The sequence below is a fragment of the Talpa occidentalis genome, unplaced genomic scaffold (assembly GCF_014898055.3).
Source record: "Talpa occidentalis isolate TD23 unplaced genomic scaffold, MPIMG_talOcc4v2.1 talOcc4.8, whole genome shotgun sequence".
NCBI lineage: Eukaryota > Metazoa > Chordata > Mammalia > Eulipotyphla > Talpidae > Talpa > Talpa occidentalis.
Window position 1 is genome coordinate 88,288,624 of NW_023605194.1, and position 20,795 is coordinate 88,309,418.

Below are 20,795 nucleotides of genomic sequence, written 5' to 3' on the forward strand. Positions count from 1 at the left end.
CATGTAAATAGAGAGCAGCTGCTCCGCGCGGGCCCCGGCTGGCCCTTTTAAGTTTTTGATTGGTTGCCAATGACATCACCGCCCGAGTTTTAACACCAAGGGCCCCAAGCGGCGTCGGGTGAACCCGCCTTAAAAGGGCGAGGCCCCGCCCTCGGCCCCGCCCCCTCCGGCTGACCATTGGCTGAGGCGCGCGGCGAGGTAGCGGTCATCTTTCTACGCAAAGTTATTGGCCCAAAGTGCCGTCGGTCAGCAGCCGGCCCGCCCCCTCGAAACCTTACATTACAGTGTAGCAAAAGAGAAAGTAACTATGTTGCTGCTGGAGATCAATGAAGCCAAGTGAATGGGGGCTGAATGCGCGAATCCATAGCTGAAGCGAGCGCCGGATGGGAAAAGGCGATACTTATTTATGAAGTAAGTGGAAGTCACTGTGGCTGCGCCTCCTGAGAGCCCAGGGGTGTGAGTGCGTGTGTGTGTGTGTGTGTGTGTGTGTGTGTGTGTGTGTGTGTGTGCGTGCGTGAGAGAGAGAGAGAGAGAGAGAAACAGAGAGATGATGCTTCCTCGGGAGCAGGTGAGGTTACAGGCTGTTGGCTCACGCTGCCCGGTGCGTTTACCGTCTCTGCAGTCCACTTGGATTTGAGGCGAAGCAAAAATGAGGGTTGTTCGTGTGCTTTGCGGCAGTTTTAAATGCCTGGGGTTTGTGAGTACGCTGTGTTGGGAAGGGATGTTAAGTGCCCCAGGAGTGGGGAAAGGGGACTTCAATTTCTTTCTGGCTCCCCGACCTAGACGAGGAAAGACTAGTGAGGGAGGGGATAGCTCAGTATTTCTCTGGGGGGTGTGCTGGGTCGGTCTGGATGGTTTCTCGGGCCATCTCGCTTCCCGACCCTCTGCTGCAGAGATGCAGATCTCTTTATTCACTCTGTGCGTGTGTGTGAGCCGCGCACTGGGCTGGGGCCCACACCGAGGTGTGAAGTGGGGTCCCGGTGCAAACACGCGTCCTTTTCAGGAAATGCACTGTTGATCCTGGACCAGCCCTAACAGGTAACAATGGCAAAGACTTTCACCGATTGGTCCAACTGGGAAACAGTTTCAGCTTCTGGAATAGTACTTGCTCTTCACTAAAATACTACGCAAGGGAGGAGGGAGGGAGGCAGGTCGGGAGGGAGGGAAGGGATTGGATCCTTTACTCCCATCCAAAGGTGGGTGAGAGAAACCCAAGTCGCCCGGATCTGTGGACTTGACGGATGCGCGCCTGTGTGTGTGCGCGCGTGTGTGGATTCTGCCTGTGACACATTGGCTGTGTGTCAGAGAATGGTGACGATTGTGTGTAGATGGATGATAAATGACATTTTTCCGGACATCTCTCAAAGTTCATTTAGGTGAGCAGCTCTTGCATGGGCTTGGGTTTCTTTTCTGTGTGGGGAGCCAGTGGGGCTAGGTCCTAGAGTACCCCTATGACTCCAGGAAGGAAAACACTGAGCCTTTCCAGGTGCCAGTCATGAAAGAAGAGGTAGATCAACTGGGTAGGCAACACTTCATGGTCCCTTTTGACCAGGCAGGCTAATTGGGAAGAACTCTTTGTCCAGTCCAGTCTCTTGAAGAGGGGAGTATGTGTATGGGACTGAAATATTGTACACAGTCACTGCCTCCATGGAGGAAAGCTCTAGGTGCCAGTGGGGAAATGGAGGAGGGAGGGCAGTTGAAATGGTCCTTTCCTTAGAGACATGGGGGCGGGAGGCAAGGGAGCTAAGCTTGGTGGATCTGCCAGGTTTGGAAGTTCCAGACCTGACTCTTTGACCTGAGGCTTCATTTTATGACACCCGTTTTTAATGAAAGGGGACTTGCAGGTTAATTTATAAGAGACTAACAGAAAACACAACATGGGAGGCTGTAATTTGACTCTGTTTTCAGAGGACCTGGTCTAATGAAAAGTGAGTAGGTCCTAGTTAAAGTGCTTCACTTGGGGCAGGGGGACTACTTCATTCTGGGCTGCAGAAAGTTGACATCCGCTCCTGTTGTATATTTAGCTACTGTATATTTCTTTGAGCCACGGCAGCGCCCTTGGTCCTTCCTCTGCCTTTGCAGTGGATGAGGGCATTAAATGCAAAGTATGCAAGGCTGGGCAAATGGGTCTTTCTCAGAAGGTTGCAATATTCTTCTGCCCAGGAGAGGAGGCCAGGAATAGATGCTTCTTCAGGGCCTTCCTTTCTGTCTTCAGCTTTTCTAATTCTTTGTGCTTTTGCCTTGTGTAAGGCTGAACTTTGCAGTAGAGCCAGGAAAGGCAGTGCATCAACACTTGCACAGACTGTATATTTCACCTTGAACTTAGCAACCAAATGGATGGGGGTCCTCCGTTTTCCCTCTTCTTTTGAACCATACAAATGAGCTACACTTTTGGAGGGCTGCACTATAAAAGGCACTTAGTTTGTCAAGGTGTTCCTAGGGGGTGGGTGAGACTGTCTTTTGTGTCATATGACTTTATTCTTTCTTCCCCCTTCCCCTTCTTTACAGACTGTCTTGAGTTCTTCTTGAATTGCCGGTTTTCAGCCTCCTCATGCCTCCGTCTCCTTTAGACCACAGGGTAGTAGTGGCATTGTCTAGGCCTGTCCGACCTCAGGATCTCAGCCTCTGTTTAGACTCTAGCTACCTTGGCCCTGCTGCCCCAGGCAGTAACAACACTCCCCCGGTCATTGCCACCACTGTTGTGTCCCTTAAGACTGCGAATCTGACGTATATGCCCTCATCCAGCGGCTCTGCCCGCTCCCTGAATTGTGGGTGCAGCAGTGCCAGCTGCTGCAGTGTGGCAACCTACGACAAGGACAATCAGGCCCAAACCCAAGCCATAGCCGCTGGCACTGCCACCACTGCCATCGGGACCTCCACCACCTGCCCTGCCCACCAGATGGTCAACAACTCTGAGAATGCAGGCTCTTTAAGTCCATCAGGTGGGGTGGGCAGCCCCGTGTCAGGGACCCCCAAGCAGCTAGCCAGCATCAAAATAATCTACCCCAATGACTTGGCGAAGAAGATGACCAAATGCAGCAAGAGTCACCTCCCCAGCCAGGGCCCCGTCATCATCGACTGCAGGCCCTTCATGGAATACAACAAGAGTCACATCCAAGGAGCTGTCCACATTAACTGCGCGGACAAGATCAGCCGGCGGAGACTGCAGCAGGGCAAGATCACGGTCTTAGACTTGATTTCCTGTAGGGAAGGCAAGGACTCTTTCAAGAGGATCTTTTCCAAAGAAATTATAGTTTATGATGAGAATACCAATGAGCCAAGCCGAGTGATGCCCTCCCAGCCACTTCACATAGTCCTTGAGTCCCTGAAGAGAGAAGGCAAAGAACCTCTGGTGTTGAAAGGTAATGCCCCTGCGCCCTTTCCATGCTGTCCTGATGAGTGGGGTCACTCTGGGTTCTCTCCTAGAAGTCCCAGCATCCTCCTGGTGCTGGCTGCAAATGACCAAAATTCAACTTTCTTCTTGTATTCTCTTCCATGCTCTTTCTTAACTATTTTGGTATAGTGAGAAAGAAACCAGCAACTTTGCATTGGAAGCCAGAAGAGCTGGGTTCTGGTCTTGACTCAGCTGCTCATTTGCATTGTGCAAGTCATTTCACCTCCCCGAGACTGCTCATCTTTCTAAAACAGGGCTTTATACAACTGCAGGGGGTTTGTACCACCAGCTGGTCTCCAAGTTATGCCTGACCTGGTAGATCTGTTCCAATGAATTACTATTTGCAAAGATATTGTCTCTCTTAACCAGTATTGATGGAACTGGAGTGGAAGAGGCAGCAGCTATGGGGACCTACAAGTAAACCTACAGATACTTTTTTCTTTCTGTAGGAAGTTCTTCCCTTTTTCACCTCCTTGACCTGCTGGGATTGTTCTGTTTTAGCAAGTGATCTTTCAAGACAGAAACCCTTAATATAAGGCCCTACAGAAAGTGTAAGTTCACCAAAACATCCATTTCTCTGCCAGAGCACCAAAGTGACTGTTAATGAACAACATCCTAGCCCATTGTTCTGTCTGGCCTCAAGTGACAACTGTTGCCATCTTGGTTTCTCTGAAGATGGAGTGGTGAGTGCACTGAATGTAGATTAACTGAGTCAGTGTTACTGAGCCCTGGAGGAATTACCACTGTTCTCCGAGCTCCGGCCATGCAGTGTGGTCTAAACAAGCAGGGGGCCCTCATCTTGTGTCCCTCCCAGTTGTGACTCTTTATTCTCAGATACTGACATTAGGGCCACTGCCCACCTCCCTAACACTTCATTGTCTTCTACCTGGTGATGGTAGCATGATGTAGAGAACTCATCTTTCGCCTTGGCATGTGTTTCATGCCAAGGTACACGGTCTGGGCCACAGCCCTAGTCCATGTCCTGAAGTGTGTTGACCAAGGGTGTTGCTGTATCCTTTTGAACAACTTGCTTATTTGAATTGTAATAGGCCTTTGGGATGAGCAAGGTTACTTATTTTGTCTTAGTGAGACCGCTCTGCCTTCTCCTTGTCTTCCCCATGCTGTATTCTGACTTTTGTTAGGTAATATCCTTGGAATTGTGGTTCAGGATGCCTTGGGTATAATCCCCTCTTCCCACCCTCCACTGCCCTCAACCTCATCCTCAATGGGCCCAAGGATCACAAAGGTACAACTTTTCTTAGCATTAGTGGGTGCTGGGGAAGGAGAACATCATGGAGGACATATCCAGAGAGTTAAAGCATTGTCCAGGCATTTTCTGTTGTTGTTGACAGTTCTTTGTGGGGTAACAGATATGTTCAGATTTCCTCTGTGTGCCTCTGTCTTCCATTGCTTCATATGCTTGTTTGGTTGACAGTGGGTGATTTCCAGTAGACTTACCTGCCAGGCTTCTCTCACCTGAGTCATGACTTGTCTTATCTTTTCCCAATGAGAAAATACAATCTACAAATTTCCCACTTGTAATAATTTGTTATGAAGAGCAAAGAGAGGGGTGGACCATTGAGGGTTGAGGTTGATAATCTCCCTTCTCATGTAGAGTAGATGTTGATAAAAGGCAGGGCTTTCAAGTCTATGTGATCTGAGGATGAGTCTGGACTTGATCATGGAGGTGACAAGGAGGATTGTAGATCTCACATTCTGTTTTGCTGTAGGCCTTGTTGTATATGGGGGTGGCCTGTCAATCACTGAGAAATGAATCTCTTGGGTGCTGCTGAGGAAAGTGGGGTTCCTCTCCCCCTCTCCTGTGGATACAGCTGAGCACAGGGCAGCCTGGGCTTGTTCCTCAGTGTCAGTGAGTAAGATTGCCTCAATGGGGCGGGGCTGGACACACTGCTGACCTCACCACTGGGCGCCCTGGGAGGCCGCTGGGAGGGCTCGTCATTTTCGGATTGGTGAGACACAGCGGCGGTCGACCTGGAAGACGCGCTGGTGGTAGAGGTTGGATTATTTGTAGTCTTTTGGGCTTTTTCTTCACTTCTCAGGGAATTGGGCTTAAAATTTGTAGTTTATGTACAAAAGGGTCTGTAATCTACTTTATTTATTATTATTTTGCTCTTTGGAGGGGAATGGCTTAAAATGGGGACCAAGATGGGAAGGAAGAGAAAGAGAGAAAAATTAGCATGTCCCTCCCTATTTTTCCTTTCATCTGGATAAATCAAAGGTTCATTCCATTGCACCATTGAAGTGTGAATGGGGTGGGCATCTCAGAGTCATGGCCAGCAACTTCTCCCAGGTTGAGTGGGTCAAGCGGGTCATTTGGTCTGGCTTTTCTGCTGAGGCTTATTTTAGTAATCCCCTCCCTTGGTGAGCTGAGATCTTATTTCAGCAGGAGTAGTATTGGTACCATTTTGGAATGAGTGCTTTTTGCAGGGCAGAGGTGGTGGGGGAGGGGGGAGCTTAGTACGAATGTAAGGTAGAAAATTCTGTGGCCTCATTGATCTATTTTCAGAGATTTTAGTAGAATCTTGGGTAATTTATGGTTGGCCCATTGGATTCTCTGGTTTATGTTTGTAAACACTGGTTGCTACCCTCCCTGTCCAAGTTTTATGTCCCCTGGTTTTAATGCCCTGTTCTCCATTTTTGGTGCCGCTGTCAAGCAGAGAGGCTCCACGGTTGCCATTTTAGTAACGCTGTGTCAGGTTGAGAAGACACTGATGAGAGGCCCAGAAGCCCCTGGGATTAAGTTTCCGTTCTAATTTACATTCCCTCCTTGTTGTGACCTATGTCTGAAGCCATATTTCATTCTCATCTTCCCAAGGATAAGTGGCATCAGACCAGTGCTTCTACTCAGATGATCCACGTGAATGAATATTTAGGGAGTTACAAAGTCTTTGAAAGAATTGCGCTCCATTTTATCCCAAGTTGATCTTTAATATGACTTCTCACCAAATCGCATGAGCAGGCTAGGCAGCCCTGGCTTTCCACGGGAGCAACCATCTTTATTCTCATGTATTATTAGTGGAAAGCATCCTTTCTTCCTTTCCAGTAAGGCTGGAAATACTTTGGGGAAATACTTTCTCATTTACCTAGTAAATAAGACCATCTACCACCATCTCCTCCTGAAACAGTCTAGACCTTTAAGACTTTTATTGTAAAAATTTTCTGAAATATGGTCAAGTAGAAAAGAGCCTATGGGGCCTTCCCTGGTGGCACAGCAGTTGAGCAGTGGGTTGTGAGGCTGCCCGCAGCCTCTGCAGTGCCAGTTCGAGCCCCAGCCACCAGCAAGGGTCCCACAAAAAAAAAAAAAAGAAAGAAAAGAGCCAATGAACCCCAGCAGATCTATCTCAGAGGTTAAAAATTATTTAATATTTCCCCTATTTGCTTTCTCTTCCTTTTTTGGTTATTAAAATATTTTATAGTACAGGCAGCATGATAATGTATTGAAATATAGTTCATGTTTAAACTGAATGTTTTAATATCACTAAGGTTGGGGATATTTGGTAGAAGAATATGAGTAACATTTCTACTCCACGAGTCTGCAGGGTCCTGTACCCATTTTTGACAGTTTTTACAAACATAGAATCTCTCCATGACTAACTGCCTGGCTGGCGTGGAAAGACATCCCTATATTAGGGTGGGTATAGGATGGGGTGCCTCCTAGAGGGGCCTGTGCTCCCCTTTCACACAGACCAGTCAGGACCCAGGCATGACCCTTGTGCTCACTCTGTGCTGCACAGCAAGGAGAGACTGCCTCAGTCTCCTCCACAGGCCTGCTCTGCACTAGGGGAGAATTTGGGGAGCAGGAGAGAAACTCTCCTCAGGAAGAGCATACAAAGGGAAGTTGGGTTTCTATACTATGAGACCTGAACCACTGAAACTGCATGTTTTTCCAGAGTCAAAAAGAATTCTAAAGTAGATACTTGTAGGCAGGATGGAGTTTGATGACAAGGGAACTGGCTAAGCTCAGAAATCAGAGGCCCTGTGAAAAGATTATTTCTGTTTCTGCTTTGTTTTGGGGGAGGGGAAGGGAGGACACAAGTTCCTCTCCTCTCTCAGAGATGTTATGAGGATTTCTTGAAGGTGTGTGAAATGAGGCTGTATCTGTATTCACAGACTTACTGCTGTTACTCTGAGCCTCTGTTTAACTCACAAAGGAGCCATCAGCCTTACAGCAAATGGTTGAGACATTCAGGAGGGACTGTGTGGGTCCTGCACATCTGAGGTCTCTCTGGGTTGCCCTCTCACTAGCCGTTGGCTGTGGGGAAAATTGCTTAACATCTTCCTTCCTGAGGTTCCTCATTTACGAAAAAAGGGCCTATAGCAGCTATCTCGCAGCACTCCTTTAGGAAATAAATGAATTAATGCTTGCAAAGTGTGTAGACTTTCCCTTATATGTGGTAAGCACTTAATAAATGCAGTCCAATAGTATTATTCCTCTTATTGAATAGACATGATGATATTAGTAAAAGACAAGTTTGACTTCTCTTCTATTAGAGTACAAATAACAAGCTAGGTCTAGCAGTGTGTGTGTGTGTGTGTGTGTGTGTGTGTGTGTTGCTATGGCCTAAAAATAACTTGGTGACTGTTCCCTAATTTAAGTAGCATACAGTGGGAGTGCCAAGTAATTACAAAAACACTCTGGGTCAAGAGGCCAGAGTAATTTGGGCATATCTTAGATTTATTTATTTGTAGGGGAGTTTGTAAAAATGTGATGATAAAACTGTCCAGCGAATGTCCCATAACTAAATAATGAAAGTATAAAACTATTAAGTTTTGCTTTTCCTGGCCTCTCATCAGGCTGATTTATTTTTGGAATAAGGGTTGCATCCTGACTATAAAAGGGTGGGTGGAAGGAGGGGAGAGTGTGTTTCATTTTGAAAAGTCCTGGAGGCTTTGGGTGGTGATGAGATGGAGTGTGAAGGGAAAGGGAGAGAATTCACTGAAAGGTGCACTCTTGAAGAGAGTCTGGAACCTCTTCCCTGAACTGCTTCACAGGGAACGACTTTGAACTACCTGCTTCCTAATTAAAATGTGAGTGAAAGCTGCCTGCTCTCCCGCCCTCTCCCTCCCCTGTGGTCCTGGCTCCATCTGCTCCTCACCGCTCTGTGCTCATCAGAGTGGAGTTTTAGTGCATTGACACCTGCGTTCAAATCCAGGCTTCTCGACTGGCCAACTCTAGGTGTCCTTAGGCACCTGGGGTGACTGCTCAGTACCCGGCCTCTTCTCCATTGTAAAAAACAGGCAATTCCAACATCATCACAGGATGACCTGAGACCGTGTAAACACATCACCTGGAACTTGGACCACTCCCAGTAAAGCAGGCCCCTGAGCTTTGCATCCCCACTTCCCTACCCTTTCAGACCCTCTGACATCAGACATGGGGTGAGGATGGGAGTGATGAGTAGTTCTAAGCGTCATACTAGGGGGCATGTGAACAAGGAACCTGACCCATTCAGATCAATTACATTAACCATCTGGCTTGTGAATGGCAAGTTGAAGGTGTCCCTGTCCTGGCAGTGGAGAGAGTGATTTGTGATGAGAAAAATAGGTAAGGCAGTTAGGAGAATGCTATTTTCAAACACACAAGTATAGGGGAAAGGAAATGGGTGGATGATGAGCAGGTAAAAATTTCGACTTGGTACATTGGGCCAATCCAATTGGAACTTTGAGGCTTGACAGCATTGCATGAGCAGAAGGACTCTTGGCAACAGACTCCACACCCCCTCAAGAATGAGAGGGGAGTCTGCCCAGAGCTGCCCTACATCCTCAGACCCAGTGTGATCAGGAGCAATCTACAGCCAGCTTCGCAGATGCCCTGCCCCTGCATTGCAAGGGGACAGTTTGGGCATAAAAATGTGTGGATTTGGCAATGCCCAAGCAATTTAATTCAAGTAGGTAGATATGGACACACTCTACATGAGGGGTAGACATTCCAACCCTAGGAGAGGGCATCTCACCTTTTTTGCAACTCCACAATCCCCACTTCTGGACCTGAAAAGAACCCTCAAGTTACCCAAGTATAGTAGTTTTCACTGCAGGCTGCTCATTAGAATCCCCTGGAGTGACTGAAAACCTCGGAGGCTAAGTTCCCACCTCCAGAGATTCCGATTAAATTGTTCTGGGGTACTGCCTGCACATCAAGAGCTTTAAAAACTCCCCAGATGATTCTAGCATTTAGCAAAATTTGAGAACCATTGATCTAGTCCAGTCTTCTCATTATGCAGGAACGGAAATAGGGCCAAGGGAGGTTTATCACTTGTCCAAGGTCACATGCATGATTAATTTTAGAGCCTTGGTCCTTTGGCTAAAATAGGTCTTGCCTTTGATAGGTTGGTGTATGTGTATGTGTGTGTGTGTGTGTGTGTGTGTGTGTGTGTTATCTAATGACAGCAGTATAGTATCTAATATATAGCATACAAATATTAAGTAGCATATATGATCATTTTGAGTGTTGATATCTTGTTTTGTTGTTGCATTCTGAGATTGCAATCCAAGACTATAAAGATCTAAGTCTAAGATCTTTTGAAACCAGCAGTTCATGGCCCTGGTATTTACATGGGTCTTAGAAACAGTGGACAAATACTAGCACTGATTGAATCCCATCTTTTAGAGAAGTTAATGGTTTACGAAAGCTGAAAAAAACATATCAAAATGCACCTCTGTCTCTAGGTGTCTCAGGTTATTAGAAATTTTGTGGTAGGTTGGTCTCCACGCAAGTACAACCTGGTAGGCAGAGAAGATTCTTGCATTTGGTTGACAAGAGTTGTTGAATGCTTTCCAGAGTCTGCAGGCTGTGTCTCTGCCAGGACCCTTACAATTTAAATCCTACAAGGAGGCTCCCGTCTGCACCAGGCCTGTGCCCCTCCCTTTCCACTATGACTATTCTGTGCCTGTTTGTATTCTTCACCCTCTTCTGTCACAGTCTTGTTTAGGGAGTATTCATCTTCCAGAAATATCATTCTCCAGAGAAGTATATGTTTGTGTGGCATTTGGCATTTTTCTCATTTCTGTTTTCCTTTCAAGATACAGTCTGGCCTTTTGTAAGCGCTTCTTCATGGGCCTATAGCGTTTCTTTCCAAATTCTTGATCCAGAAAGAAATGATTCATTGTTTTTTGTCTGTTTGTTTTGGGTGTTGTTGTTGTTATTGTTGTTGTTTTTTAATGGGGGGAGATGTTTAATGGCAAAAGAAATATATGTTCTCTCTGCCTCAGAAGCTTGGGGCTGACCGGCCTCCTTGGTGCGTTAGAGTGGAACTTGGTGATTTGGCTCCCGCTACTTTTGGACATGTAGCTGATGAGAACAAGGCCTGTGTTTATTTTTTCTCGCATACTATGTGTGCAGGAGGACCTGCCAGGGCAAGGAGCATTGTGAGACATATTTCAAAGACAGGGTTTTGTCTTGCTTCGAGAAAGAAAAAAATACAATTAAAACCCACACTAGAGGACAGAGCTGGGAGGAAAAGGCAAGTCTCTGATTTCAGAGCCTGCCCAGTTTCTCTTGAACCAGGTGGGCCCCTCTTGGGCACATTTTTACTGGTCAAATTTCCATGGAGTGTATACTCTGCATTCCTGTCATGTAACTTTACTAATTCAGAAAAATTGCAGGGAAGAGAAATGGGTGATTATGAACCCCCAGCTAAATGTTACTGTAGAACATTAAAAACCATGCATTTCCTATACTAGTGGATATAGTCTCCTTCCTGATCATGAAGCCTTTAACTCTTTAGATATTTTCATCCAAAAGCTCAGAATATCTTAGCCTCTCCCCCCCCCCAATTATTTCTGTATCATGTTTTATTACTTAAAAATTGGGAGTATATATATATATATATATATATATATATATATGTATATATATAAGTGTGTGTGTATTTATTTATTCCACCTCTCCCCTCAAGTAAGATCCACATTTTATGTAACTTATAGGAAAAGGAACCCTGGGCCTTGGGTAAGGAAATGAACCGAACAGTTCTTTAATATAAGATAAAGGCTTATTACTCCATGCTCTGCCTCAGGCAAAGTGGAAGATCACTCACAGGAAGAAAAGAGTTTGCAGATTCATCAAATTATCTGTATTGCCCCTTAATGTATTATTTGTGGTAAAGGCCTACTCATCTTTTATTCACCTCTTCAGACTTGAATTTCAGGGAAAACAAAACAGAGCCAAACTCTCCGGAGAGCCTCAACAAAGGGCCGTCTTTTCTTTGTCTCGCCATCCCCAAAGGCTCCCCTGTCAGAATCTGCTGCTCATTCCCCATCAGGCAAAGAGATGGAGCTGCCCAGTGGGCTTGTGTGGGGCTGGCTGTCCCTCTTGGGGGCTGGAAACTCTCATGTTATAATGTGAGCTCAGCTGATCTTATTTTGTGTCCCAGGTAAGGAGGGAGTCACCACATGGAACATCAGCCCGTCCAATTCTTTAATACTTGTATTTATTGTAAAGAAAGAATAATTCCACATTCTTTGAATCACGGCTGAGGTCCACTGCTATTGTGCTAAATGTTACCAGCTGTTGCTACTGGCAAAAGGGAAGGAAAACAAATTGAAAGAAAGGGAGGAGGGGCAAGCGGGGGGAAGACTAGACCAGTGTGGGGGCAGAGGATACTCTGGGGGGGGGGCAGGACAGTATGCTCCTGGACTTGAGTCTGGGGTTCCAGTAGACTGCGGTTACTAGTCATTCTGGAGCATCTGATCCTCTCTTAACATAATGAGACTAGACGTGGATTTCTAAGAGGGGCTTCTGTGAAAGGACAGGGGCATTTTATGGGTCGTGTATTTCTAGTCTTAAGATAGCACATTAAATGGTAAGACTTTCTAAGAACAGCCTCCTGGTCTCCATGGAGTGATACCCTAATCTGATGGTGGAGCATCATTTAACCACATACAGCTACTCTGGGTCTGACCAACCTATCATCCCTGAAATTAGAAAATTATTTTCTACATAGTTTGGGGAAACTTTTATTTTAATTTTTTTAAGATATATTTTATTTATACAAGAACCAGGGTACAGGCCAGATGTGTGTGTGTGAGGGGCAGGGTTAGAGGATTCACCAGAGACAGACTGGGGAACAGAACAGGCAGACTGACCAAAATACACTGCTGAGGGGAGCAGTGGGCGAGGCAGGAGAGGTCTGCCCCCGCCATGTGGGTTGCTCTGTGGCTGGCGGGGATCAAACCGGCACTACAGAGGCTGTGGACAGCTTCACAGCGCTGTGCTTGATCAACCGTCTGTGCCACCAGTGAGGTCCCAGTTTGGGGAAAATTTTAATAGCTGTTGAGTACTATCTATGTGCTGGGCCTTGGGTTCTGACCTATATGTCTTATCTAGTTCTCAGCTGTCCTTAACCTATGAGTTGGGGAATAAGAATTGGAGTCCAGTTCTCAGGATCTTCAAAGACCAAGTTCTTCCCAGGCTGGGTGCATGTTTAACCAAAAGTGAGCTGTAGATCTCATTGCTTAGGGTTGTTTTAACTCTGTTTTAGTTTTGGAGTGCCCTGTTAACATGGCTTCCCTTCCCCTCCAGTTTCTTGCACATCCTCAACAGAGAACCCCAGTGCAGAGCTGAGTGGTCCCTGCTGTGTCCTTAGAGAAGAGCTCTTTTCCCAGTCACCTCGCCTGTGACCCAGCTTTGGAAATTTCACATTTAATCATGGCAGAGACTGTTAAGGAGTAACAAATCAATTAAAGATGCTTTTGAGCCCTGCAATAAGATCTCAAGCATTTAGGAAATGCTCAGATTCTGTGCAAGGAGCATTATGCCTCATGGTAACACTCCAGTTTACATGTGAGACTTGGGAGGAAGGTTGAGGCTCTTGTCCAAGGTCACTCAGCTGGAACCTGGGCACAGCACAGTGAGGTTTCTGCTCAGTGCATTTTCCAATGTGCAAAACCTTAGAATGCATTCTCCTGGCAGGCTGTGGATAGGAGGGGAACGTTTTTCCTTCTGCACATATTAACATACTCACTTACTTTCTAGAGTGGGAAGAAAAGTGAAAAGTAGAGTTAGATATAATGAGTAAGAGGAAATGGCTGATAGACCCGATGCCTACATGATTACATCCCAAAGACCATGCCCGATAGGCTGTTATGTTTTATATTCATTAACCATCCTGTTAGTGTGGATAAAAAAATTAACTATGGATTTTTTCCCCTTCAAGTAAGTGAAGAGATCCTCGAGTAGCTTATCATTATTCTTTAGAAAAGCTAGTTCTCCCAGAAAAATGAACAGGGATTTTGTCAAACCATTTACCACTTACTGGATTTCTCTTCTGTTTTTCTTTTCTTATTTCTCTTCCTTTCTTCTACACCTAAGCCTACAAATACAGCACAGTAACCTGGGAATGTGACAGGGGCAGACCTGGGGAAAGACATAACTGACACCCAGGAAGGGTAGCGGAATAGCCCCCTAAGGACCCTGTGCTAGAAGCAGCATTCATTTAGACAGAAATATTGAACATTGAGGGGTAGGGGGAAAATATTGAGCATTGTTTCAATGGCCCCATTTGACAGATATAGAAACTGATGACTTATTCAAGAGCATATATATGTAGTTGGTGGCAGAGCTGGCATAGAATCCTTGTTTTGTAATGTAATATTTATTATATTCCCATATTGTATTTGCATATTTATTATATTCCCAGTGGGAGTATACTCCTTTGGCTTGCATCTGAGTTTTTATTAATAAGCAAATATTGTAAGTCTAAATGTTTGACCAGGTCACTCTTGCTTTCTTTTCCTGTCCTTTTCTAATGAGCTTATGAAGTGACTTCTCAGTGAATCACTCTGCTGATTTGGATTGTATGTGGCCCTCTTATTAGGAATTTATAGCTTTCATAATAGAGGGAATAGAGTAGGGGGGTTAATAGCAACGGAGTCTAGAGCCAGAGTGCTGAGTTTGAAATCTGGTTTTGCTATAAGCATGAACTTGAGCAAATTAGCTTTGGTGTGCCTCAGTTTCCTCACACATCAAATGGGGAGGGTAGTGACACATTTCTCATGGGATTAATGGAGCATGAAATCTGATAATATATGTAGAAGTACTTTGAACGTGTCTGGCACATCATAGCTAACATTTATTAATAATTTACCATAATCATAACATTGAATAACTACTATAATAATTTATCATCATCTACTTATATCAGAGGGATATGAATGATATAATTCAGTAAAGCAAATTGGCACGGCTACTGGTGCAATAAAAGTAAGGATACTGACTCTTGGTAGACATTTTTGTGCTCAAAGACAGGGCTCATTTTGCAGAGTTGATCATATGGAAACTGAAATTCAATTTCACTTTATTGTGCACTTAGGTTGGTTCCTGTATAGTCATCACAGGTTTTTTCATTAATGTTGTAACAACTCCCTTTATGGGTGTGTCATCTTTGTTTCACTTCATAATTTGCCTGTTAATGAAGTTAAGATTGTTTCCAAGTTTTGTTTGGATCTCTTCCACCCCCTTGAGAGGAATGGTAGCCTGGGACCAGTCACTAGGGTTGATATTTCCCCACCCCTCAATCCCCCTTTGCTTTTTCATTCTTGTTTTTCTCTTCAGATACAAGCACCAGCTACATATTAAAGGTACAAGTTTCAGGGAAACCTTTATCTCAGATCACAGGTTTTCGCACCATTCTGACCATGTGTGTGGCACCTGCAACTGGAGGCGTGTGTTGTAAGTCTTGGACTTTTACTTTTGTAGCAGAGGGAGTGAGGGTGGCTCCCCAACTCAGCGCCATCGCAAAGCAGAACCGCTGTGGTAGTGAGTTATCTGGCAGGGCCCGTGCGTCTTCCCTGTTTCACAAATATGAGTCATCCCCAGTTTTACGCTGTTAAGAAGAGTGTTTGGAAGGAACAGCATTGCAACAGCAGCAGAAAGACTTAGTGTGTGATGCTGAATAACATGTGTTTGCTTTCAAACCTCACTCTCCTCACTTCTTGTTTCAAATCTGGGCTTTTAGTACAGCCCTGAAATGTTCCCAGTGTTTAAGCCAATGAGTCAAAAGAATCCCTCAGAATGGAAAGACAATTCCCATTAGTTCTTTTTGCCAAATTGAGGTAAAATGCCCTTTAAATAGGAGCTAATTCTCTGACAGATAATGAGCTTGTCTTCCTTGATAAAGTATGTGAGTTGGATTGAATTTATTATAGTTAATCTTGCCTATTATGTAAAAATGCATTCACAGGCCCTTATTAGGTGAATCTCTTCATTCCTACCTGGAGGGTGTGGGAATTCTACTCCTGGGCCAGCGGCAACTGAATGAGTTGCATGAACACCAGGGGCAGGGAGGGGAAAGCGCTGTCTTACAAAGGTACCTTACTTGGGGTGCTGCCATTCACAGACACAGATGTTTCACATTCCATATCTCCATCTTTAAAAATCAACTTTGAAAATGCTCTGCTCTGGGGCCTAGGCAAGGATGCCTCAAAGCTACCTAAATGATTACCCGTGAATCAATCTCCTGCTAGTGGATTTCATGTGGCTGCACAATGCAGAGCTTCTTCCAGAGTGAGGCAGGGGCTGGGTGACTTAGCTGGTGGCTCAACAGTCACTCTGGGTGGTGCCCTGCCAGGCAGGAGGCACTGCACAGTGACTCAATGAACCAAAGCCTCTCCCCCAATTTGTCTTCCTCCCCTCTCCCCCAGTCATTCAGAGCCCTCAAGATTCTCCATCTGGCTTTTCAGTGCTTTCAGGGTGTCTTGGACCATTGAAAGCTATTACCCACTGTCACTGGATTTTGCTGATGTTAAATGTGTTGGGGAGATGGTGTTAAATGTGTGGGGTGTGGCAATAAAAGAGTGTACTGTGGACAGTGGACCTGAAAGCTTCTCTACTTAAACAAGTTCAAGTCTTTCTTTTCCTGAGAAGATAAGCTATTTGATGGCTTCTGGCATCTTGGAGTGAGTCTCTGGCAAACACACGTTAGTTAACATTTGTAAAGTGAGGACGATGTATTAATACATTTAATGGATAATGACAGTTATTACCTCTCTGCAGTCCCCAGCATGGCAAACACGGGTCACGTGTGGCTACCGAGCATCTGAGATGGGTCTTGTCTAACTAAGTTGCGCTACGCACATAACATGCCTGCAATTTAGAGCCTACTGGTGAGAGAAGTATGGTTGTCTTGGCATCTGAAGTGAAGACAGCCTTGTTGGAGACAGTGCCCTTAACTTGAGGAGTCTGTGCTGACTGTGTCATCATATCAGAATTACACTGCAGTTTTATAAAAATAGACTGTCTTTCATCAGCATATATGTTTTAGGGGTGCAGTGACTGGAGAATCTAAATACTCCAGCTTAACTTGCTTATCTCTCCAAGCCCATATCCTGAGTGACAATGGCCATTTCATTTTGAACTTGGGCAATGACTCAACCATTTTTTTGAGCAGTCGGCACAGCCTGGAGACAGGCAGGTCTCTGCCATCACCTGACCAGGACCCCTAAACTTGCACCTCCTGGGATTCCCTTTGTTTCATCTCCCAGATTACCCCACACGGGTGGTGTCTTATGTATATACTGACACCCATTTAATTCTTAAATACTGATGCTGGGATTTAGTTCCTTTTGCTAACTGAACTGATGTAATGATATAGGTCATTTTGTGGTATTTTTTGAAAAACAGTTTGCACTGTGCAGAATCCTACTTTTGTAATATGCATTCTGCTTCTTCTCATCAAAATGGTGTTCAGATCAATTGTCTTTTCCCTGGAGGTTTTCTTTATATTTTAAAACTGTGACCCCTATGTGTGTTATTTCTCTCTCTCTCTCTCTCTCTCTCTCTCTCTCTCTCTCTCTGGTTTGGATTCTCCTACCCTGCTTAAAATAGACCTTGTCTCTTGTCTGTGTCTGCGGTCTTGCTAACCATTTCCCTTCTGTTTGTGCTCAGGCCTGTGAGGCTCTCTGAGGTCCAAGCTCATAGAAAATGGACTTTTATGAGTGTGTCTTGGGGCTGCCCTGGAAGGAATTTTTAAGAAAAGACAAACTTAAACTTTGTTGTTACTGCTGGGGGAGATTCCTTCAGCAATGAATACCAGGAATTAAATATGCAGGGCTTTGGAGCTATAAAAGAGGTCTCTGGGAATGCCAGAGATGATTTTATTTCTTTCTAGCATGGCCAGCCTGTCACTATTCCAGGTTGCTCTTCAGAGGTGCTCAGTGGGAAGGTTCAGGACAATGAAGTCTTGGGCAGTTCTTCATGATACTTTTAACAACTGGGAGGATGTTCTTTCACTCTCTAAAAGGGGTAAGGCAGGTTCATCAGAACCGACTAAAAAGGTATAAAAAAGTAGGTATTATTTCTCATGCTGTGTCCCTTAGCATCTCACCTTTCCTAGACCGGACTCTTTGAGAATCCTTGTTTATCTTTCAATAGCCCCCTTCATGTGCTGAGCCCTGTGTGAGAGAGAGGGGGCTATGGCAGCCCTTTTGTGGAGTAGAGGATACTACTATATTTGAAAAAAATGTTCTTATGATATGATCATGTGTTTTACAATGGCCTTAGGTTAAGTAACTTAGCTGATGCTATGGGATTAATAAAAGGGTTAAGAAGAATCCTTTATTTTAGGGCCTCCCCTTGGTGCAGCAGTTGAGCACTGGGCTGCGAAGCTGCCCTCAGCCTCTGCAGTGCAGGTTTGATCCCTGACCGCTGGCAAGGGCCCCACATGGCGCGACAGATCTCTCTTGCCACGCCCGCTGCTCCCCTCAGCAGTGTACTTCGTCAGTCTGCCTGCTCTGCTCCCTGCTCTGGCTCTGGTGAATCCTCTCACCCTCCTGCAATTCTGACTGTACCCAGTGCTTGTATAAATAAATAAATAAACAAACAAACAAACAAATAAATAAATAAATAAATCTATCTTAAAAAAAAAAAAAAAGAATCCTTGATTTTAGACCCAGCATCGTTTCCTTTCAATGAGGAGACAAAAGAAATAGCCCTTGGTGGTATGAGGTTTCTATCTGAACCCTGTGTTACTTCTTTCCATGTCTAAGTGGGTGTATCAGCTGGCTGGAGCTGGGCAAACCAGACCTTGTTGAGTCTGATACATTGTGTACTGTGCTCCAGCCATGTCTACTGCTTATAAATGTGTGTTCACTCTTCCCTGACACCTCTCAGGTTGAGTCTTTGGTCTTAGGCCTCCTTTTCTGTTTCAGGACTGCTTTCCTTCCATCTCCACCATTCATCATTCATATAGAATGTCCAAAGATGGAGGCATGGGGAGGGGGCATAGCTGTAAATGGAAGGTCAGGGAAGACAGTTACTAAATCACCTGTATTGGATTTGAGATCAGAATCACCTCTGTGAGGAACTAGGGAAGAGAGTTCCAGGAAGAGGGAACAGCAGTGCCAAGGCCCTGAGGTGGGAAGTGGGTCAACCAGGCTCGCACACCCCCTGGTTGTGCTCCCATTCTTCCTGTTGGTCACCCATAATATCCAGTTCATCAGAGCTGAGTTGAAGTTACAGAATTCTAGAACCGGGGGAAACCGACAGCTGATTGGAACTCCTGATTTTATAGAAGTGGCAACGGAGGTCACAGAGCCATACCCAGTGTCACATCAGTCTGGAAGAGGGTTGTGCTCCCTGTCCCTGCTGGTGGGCTTCCATCCCCTTGGTCAGTATCAGGCATGGCTTCAGCGGGCTTTGACTGGGAAGTCAAAGGGTGCCAGTGTGGGTGCATGCAGGTCAGCTCTCCATTCCGCAGGTCCAAGTTAAATTGCCCAGGACTTCTCTCACCCTCTACTGAGCTCAAGTTCATGTTAAACATCTATGATTCCAGCCTGATCATCTGAAACATCGTGGCTTCTTGGTTTTCTATTCCCTTTAGTTGGAGAGGGTCATTCACTAGAGGCAAACATATCAGCTTTTGATCTGCATCGCTCAGGCACAGAGGCCTCACCCGGCTCCAGGCTGGCCTTTCCAAGTTGAACTCTCTGGAGTGGCCTGGCTTTTGGGAATGCCTGGCTGGGTGAATCCATGTACAAGGAGAGCTTGTGCCTCCTCCTCCTGGCAGTTGATGTTAGCTCAATCTCACTTCATGTTCCTGCAGAATGCAGAATTCAGCTCAGTGACTTGAGGAAGTTGTTGCTGTGGTTTTCACGAACTGAAAACTTTGGTTCAAACAATTCAAATTTTGATGTTGACACTTGCTTTTTTCCCCTACCACTTCCTGAATTCCCTAAGCCAGAGTGCTTTGACCTCCAGATCACATTAAAGCACATCTTCACAACAGCTGTCATTGAAAGCAAGCTGAGATGCACACTCTGTTTTTGTCTGGTGTCCCATACACCACTGTCATAATGGAACCTGCCTGGGGAACTTGCCTTCTTCCTGCCTTTCTCCCCCCTCTTATCATGGATGTTTCTAGATGACCTTTTGTGAATGTAATTTCCAATGGGAATGTTTCACAGTAGAAATATGCTGTCCCCTGAGGCTTGCTCTTGGTATTTCTAGAGATTTATTTAATTGGCCTCTTCTTAAATCCCATTGGGAAACATACTTCTGCTGTGAAGTTGTGATGTGTTTAATTTGGGGTCTAAGATAAATGTCTGTCCTCAGGGGAGGTGGATTGTGAAGCAACAGTTTTCTTTTTGTAAGTGGGTCTGTTTAATGACCAGCTTTACTGGGCTTTCCTCTGTTTGTTTGTTTAGCAGGCCTTCGTTATTTAAACTTCTTCTGTACTGAAAAGCAAAGAATGGTTTCCCTCTCTTCAGAAAATCAAACAGTAATGGGGTATCTGGTTGAGCTCTTGGGAAAAATCTGGCTCTGTGTTTCATAGCACTCTCCTGTAACAGTCTTCCCCTGCAGCCTTCCAGTATGATCTCATGGATTGTTTTCCCTCCCTTAATCCATCTTGATGGATTAACCAGTATTGAGCTTTTTTAGCAAAAAGAAAATCTAGATCCCCCCATGGTATAGAGTAGCCTCTCAAATGCACAGAAAACCTCAAAGAAAGCAGTCTTCAGCTAGATGTTTCAGGGAGGCCATGGGTCTTACCTGACCCCCAGAGGGGTTACTCACCAGCAGATGTGGGACTTTGGGCAAGAGGTGAGTTTCTCTGCTTGGTGCTTGTTAGTGGAATCAAGGTTCTGAGAGATGCCACAGGTTTGCCCTTAGGATTGTGCATCCCCATCCTGATCTTGGACCATTCCTGACTTGACTTTACAGTATGGTACCAAGTTGGGTTGGCTCTCAGCAGCCAGATTCTCAGGCAGCACACAGGTTTTGGTGTGGTTCTTTAAAGGTAAGAATTATAATTTGCATTTTTCAAAATTAAGTAATACTAAAAATTGAAATTAAAAGCAATACTGTATTAGTCTATGTGTGATGCTATAACAAAATATCATAGACTGGGTGGCTTAAACAGCAGTTATTTCTCACAGTTCTGGAAACTGG

General features: G+C 45.2%; 1 protein-coding gene across 1 annotated transcript in view; it reads left to right on the forward strand.

Moving 5' to 3' along the window:
- Positions 1-208: 208 nt before the first annotated feature.
- Positions 209-20,795, forward strand: part of DUSP10 (dual specificity phosphatase 10) — a 35,553-nt gene continuing 14,966 nt past the window's right edge. The window contains exons 1-2 of the mRNA XM_037496316.2: positions 209-411; positions 2,509-3,362. Of these exons, the coding sequence (XP_037352213.1) occupies positions 2,552-3,362 (811 nt within the window). The 5' untranslated portion in view covers positions 209-411; positions 2,509-2,551. The remainder of the gene's footprint in view (positions 412-2,508; positions 3,363-20,795) is intronic.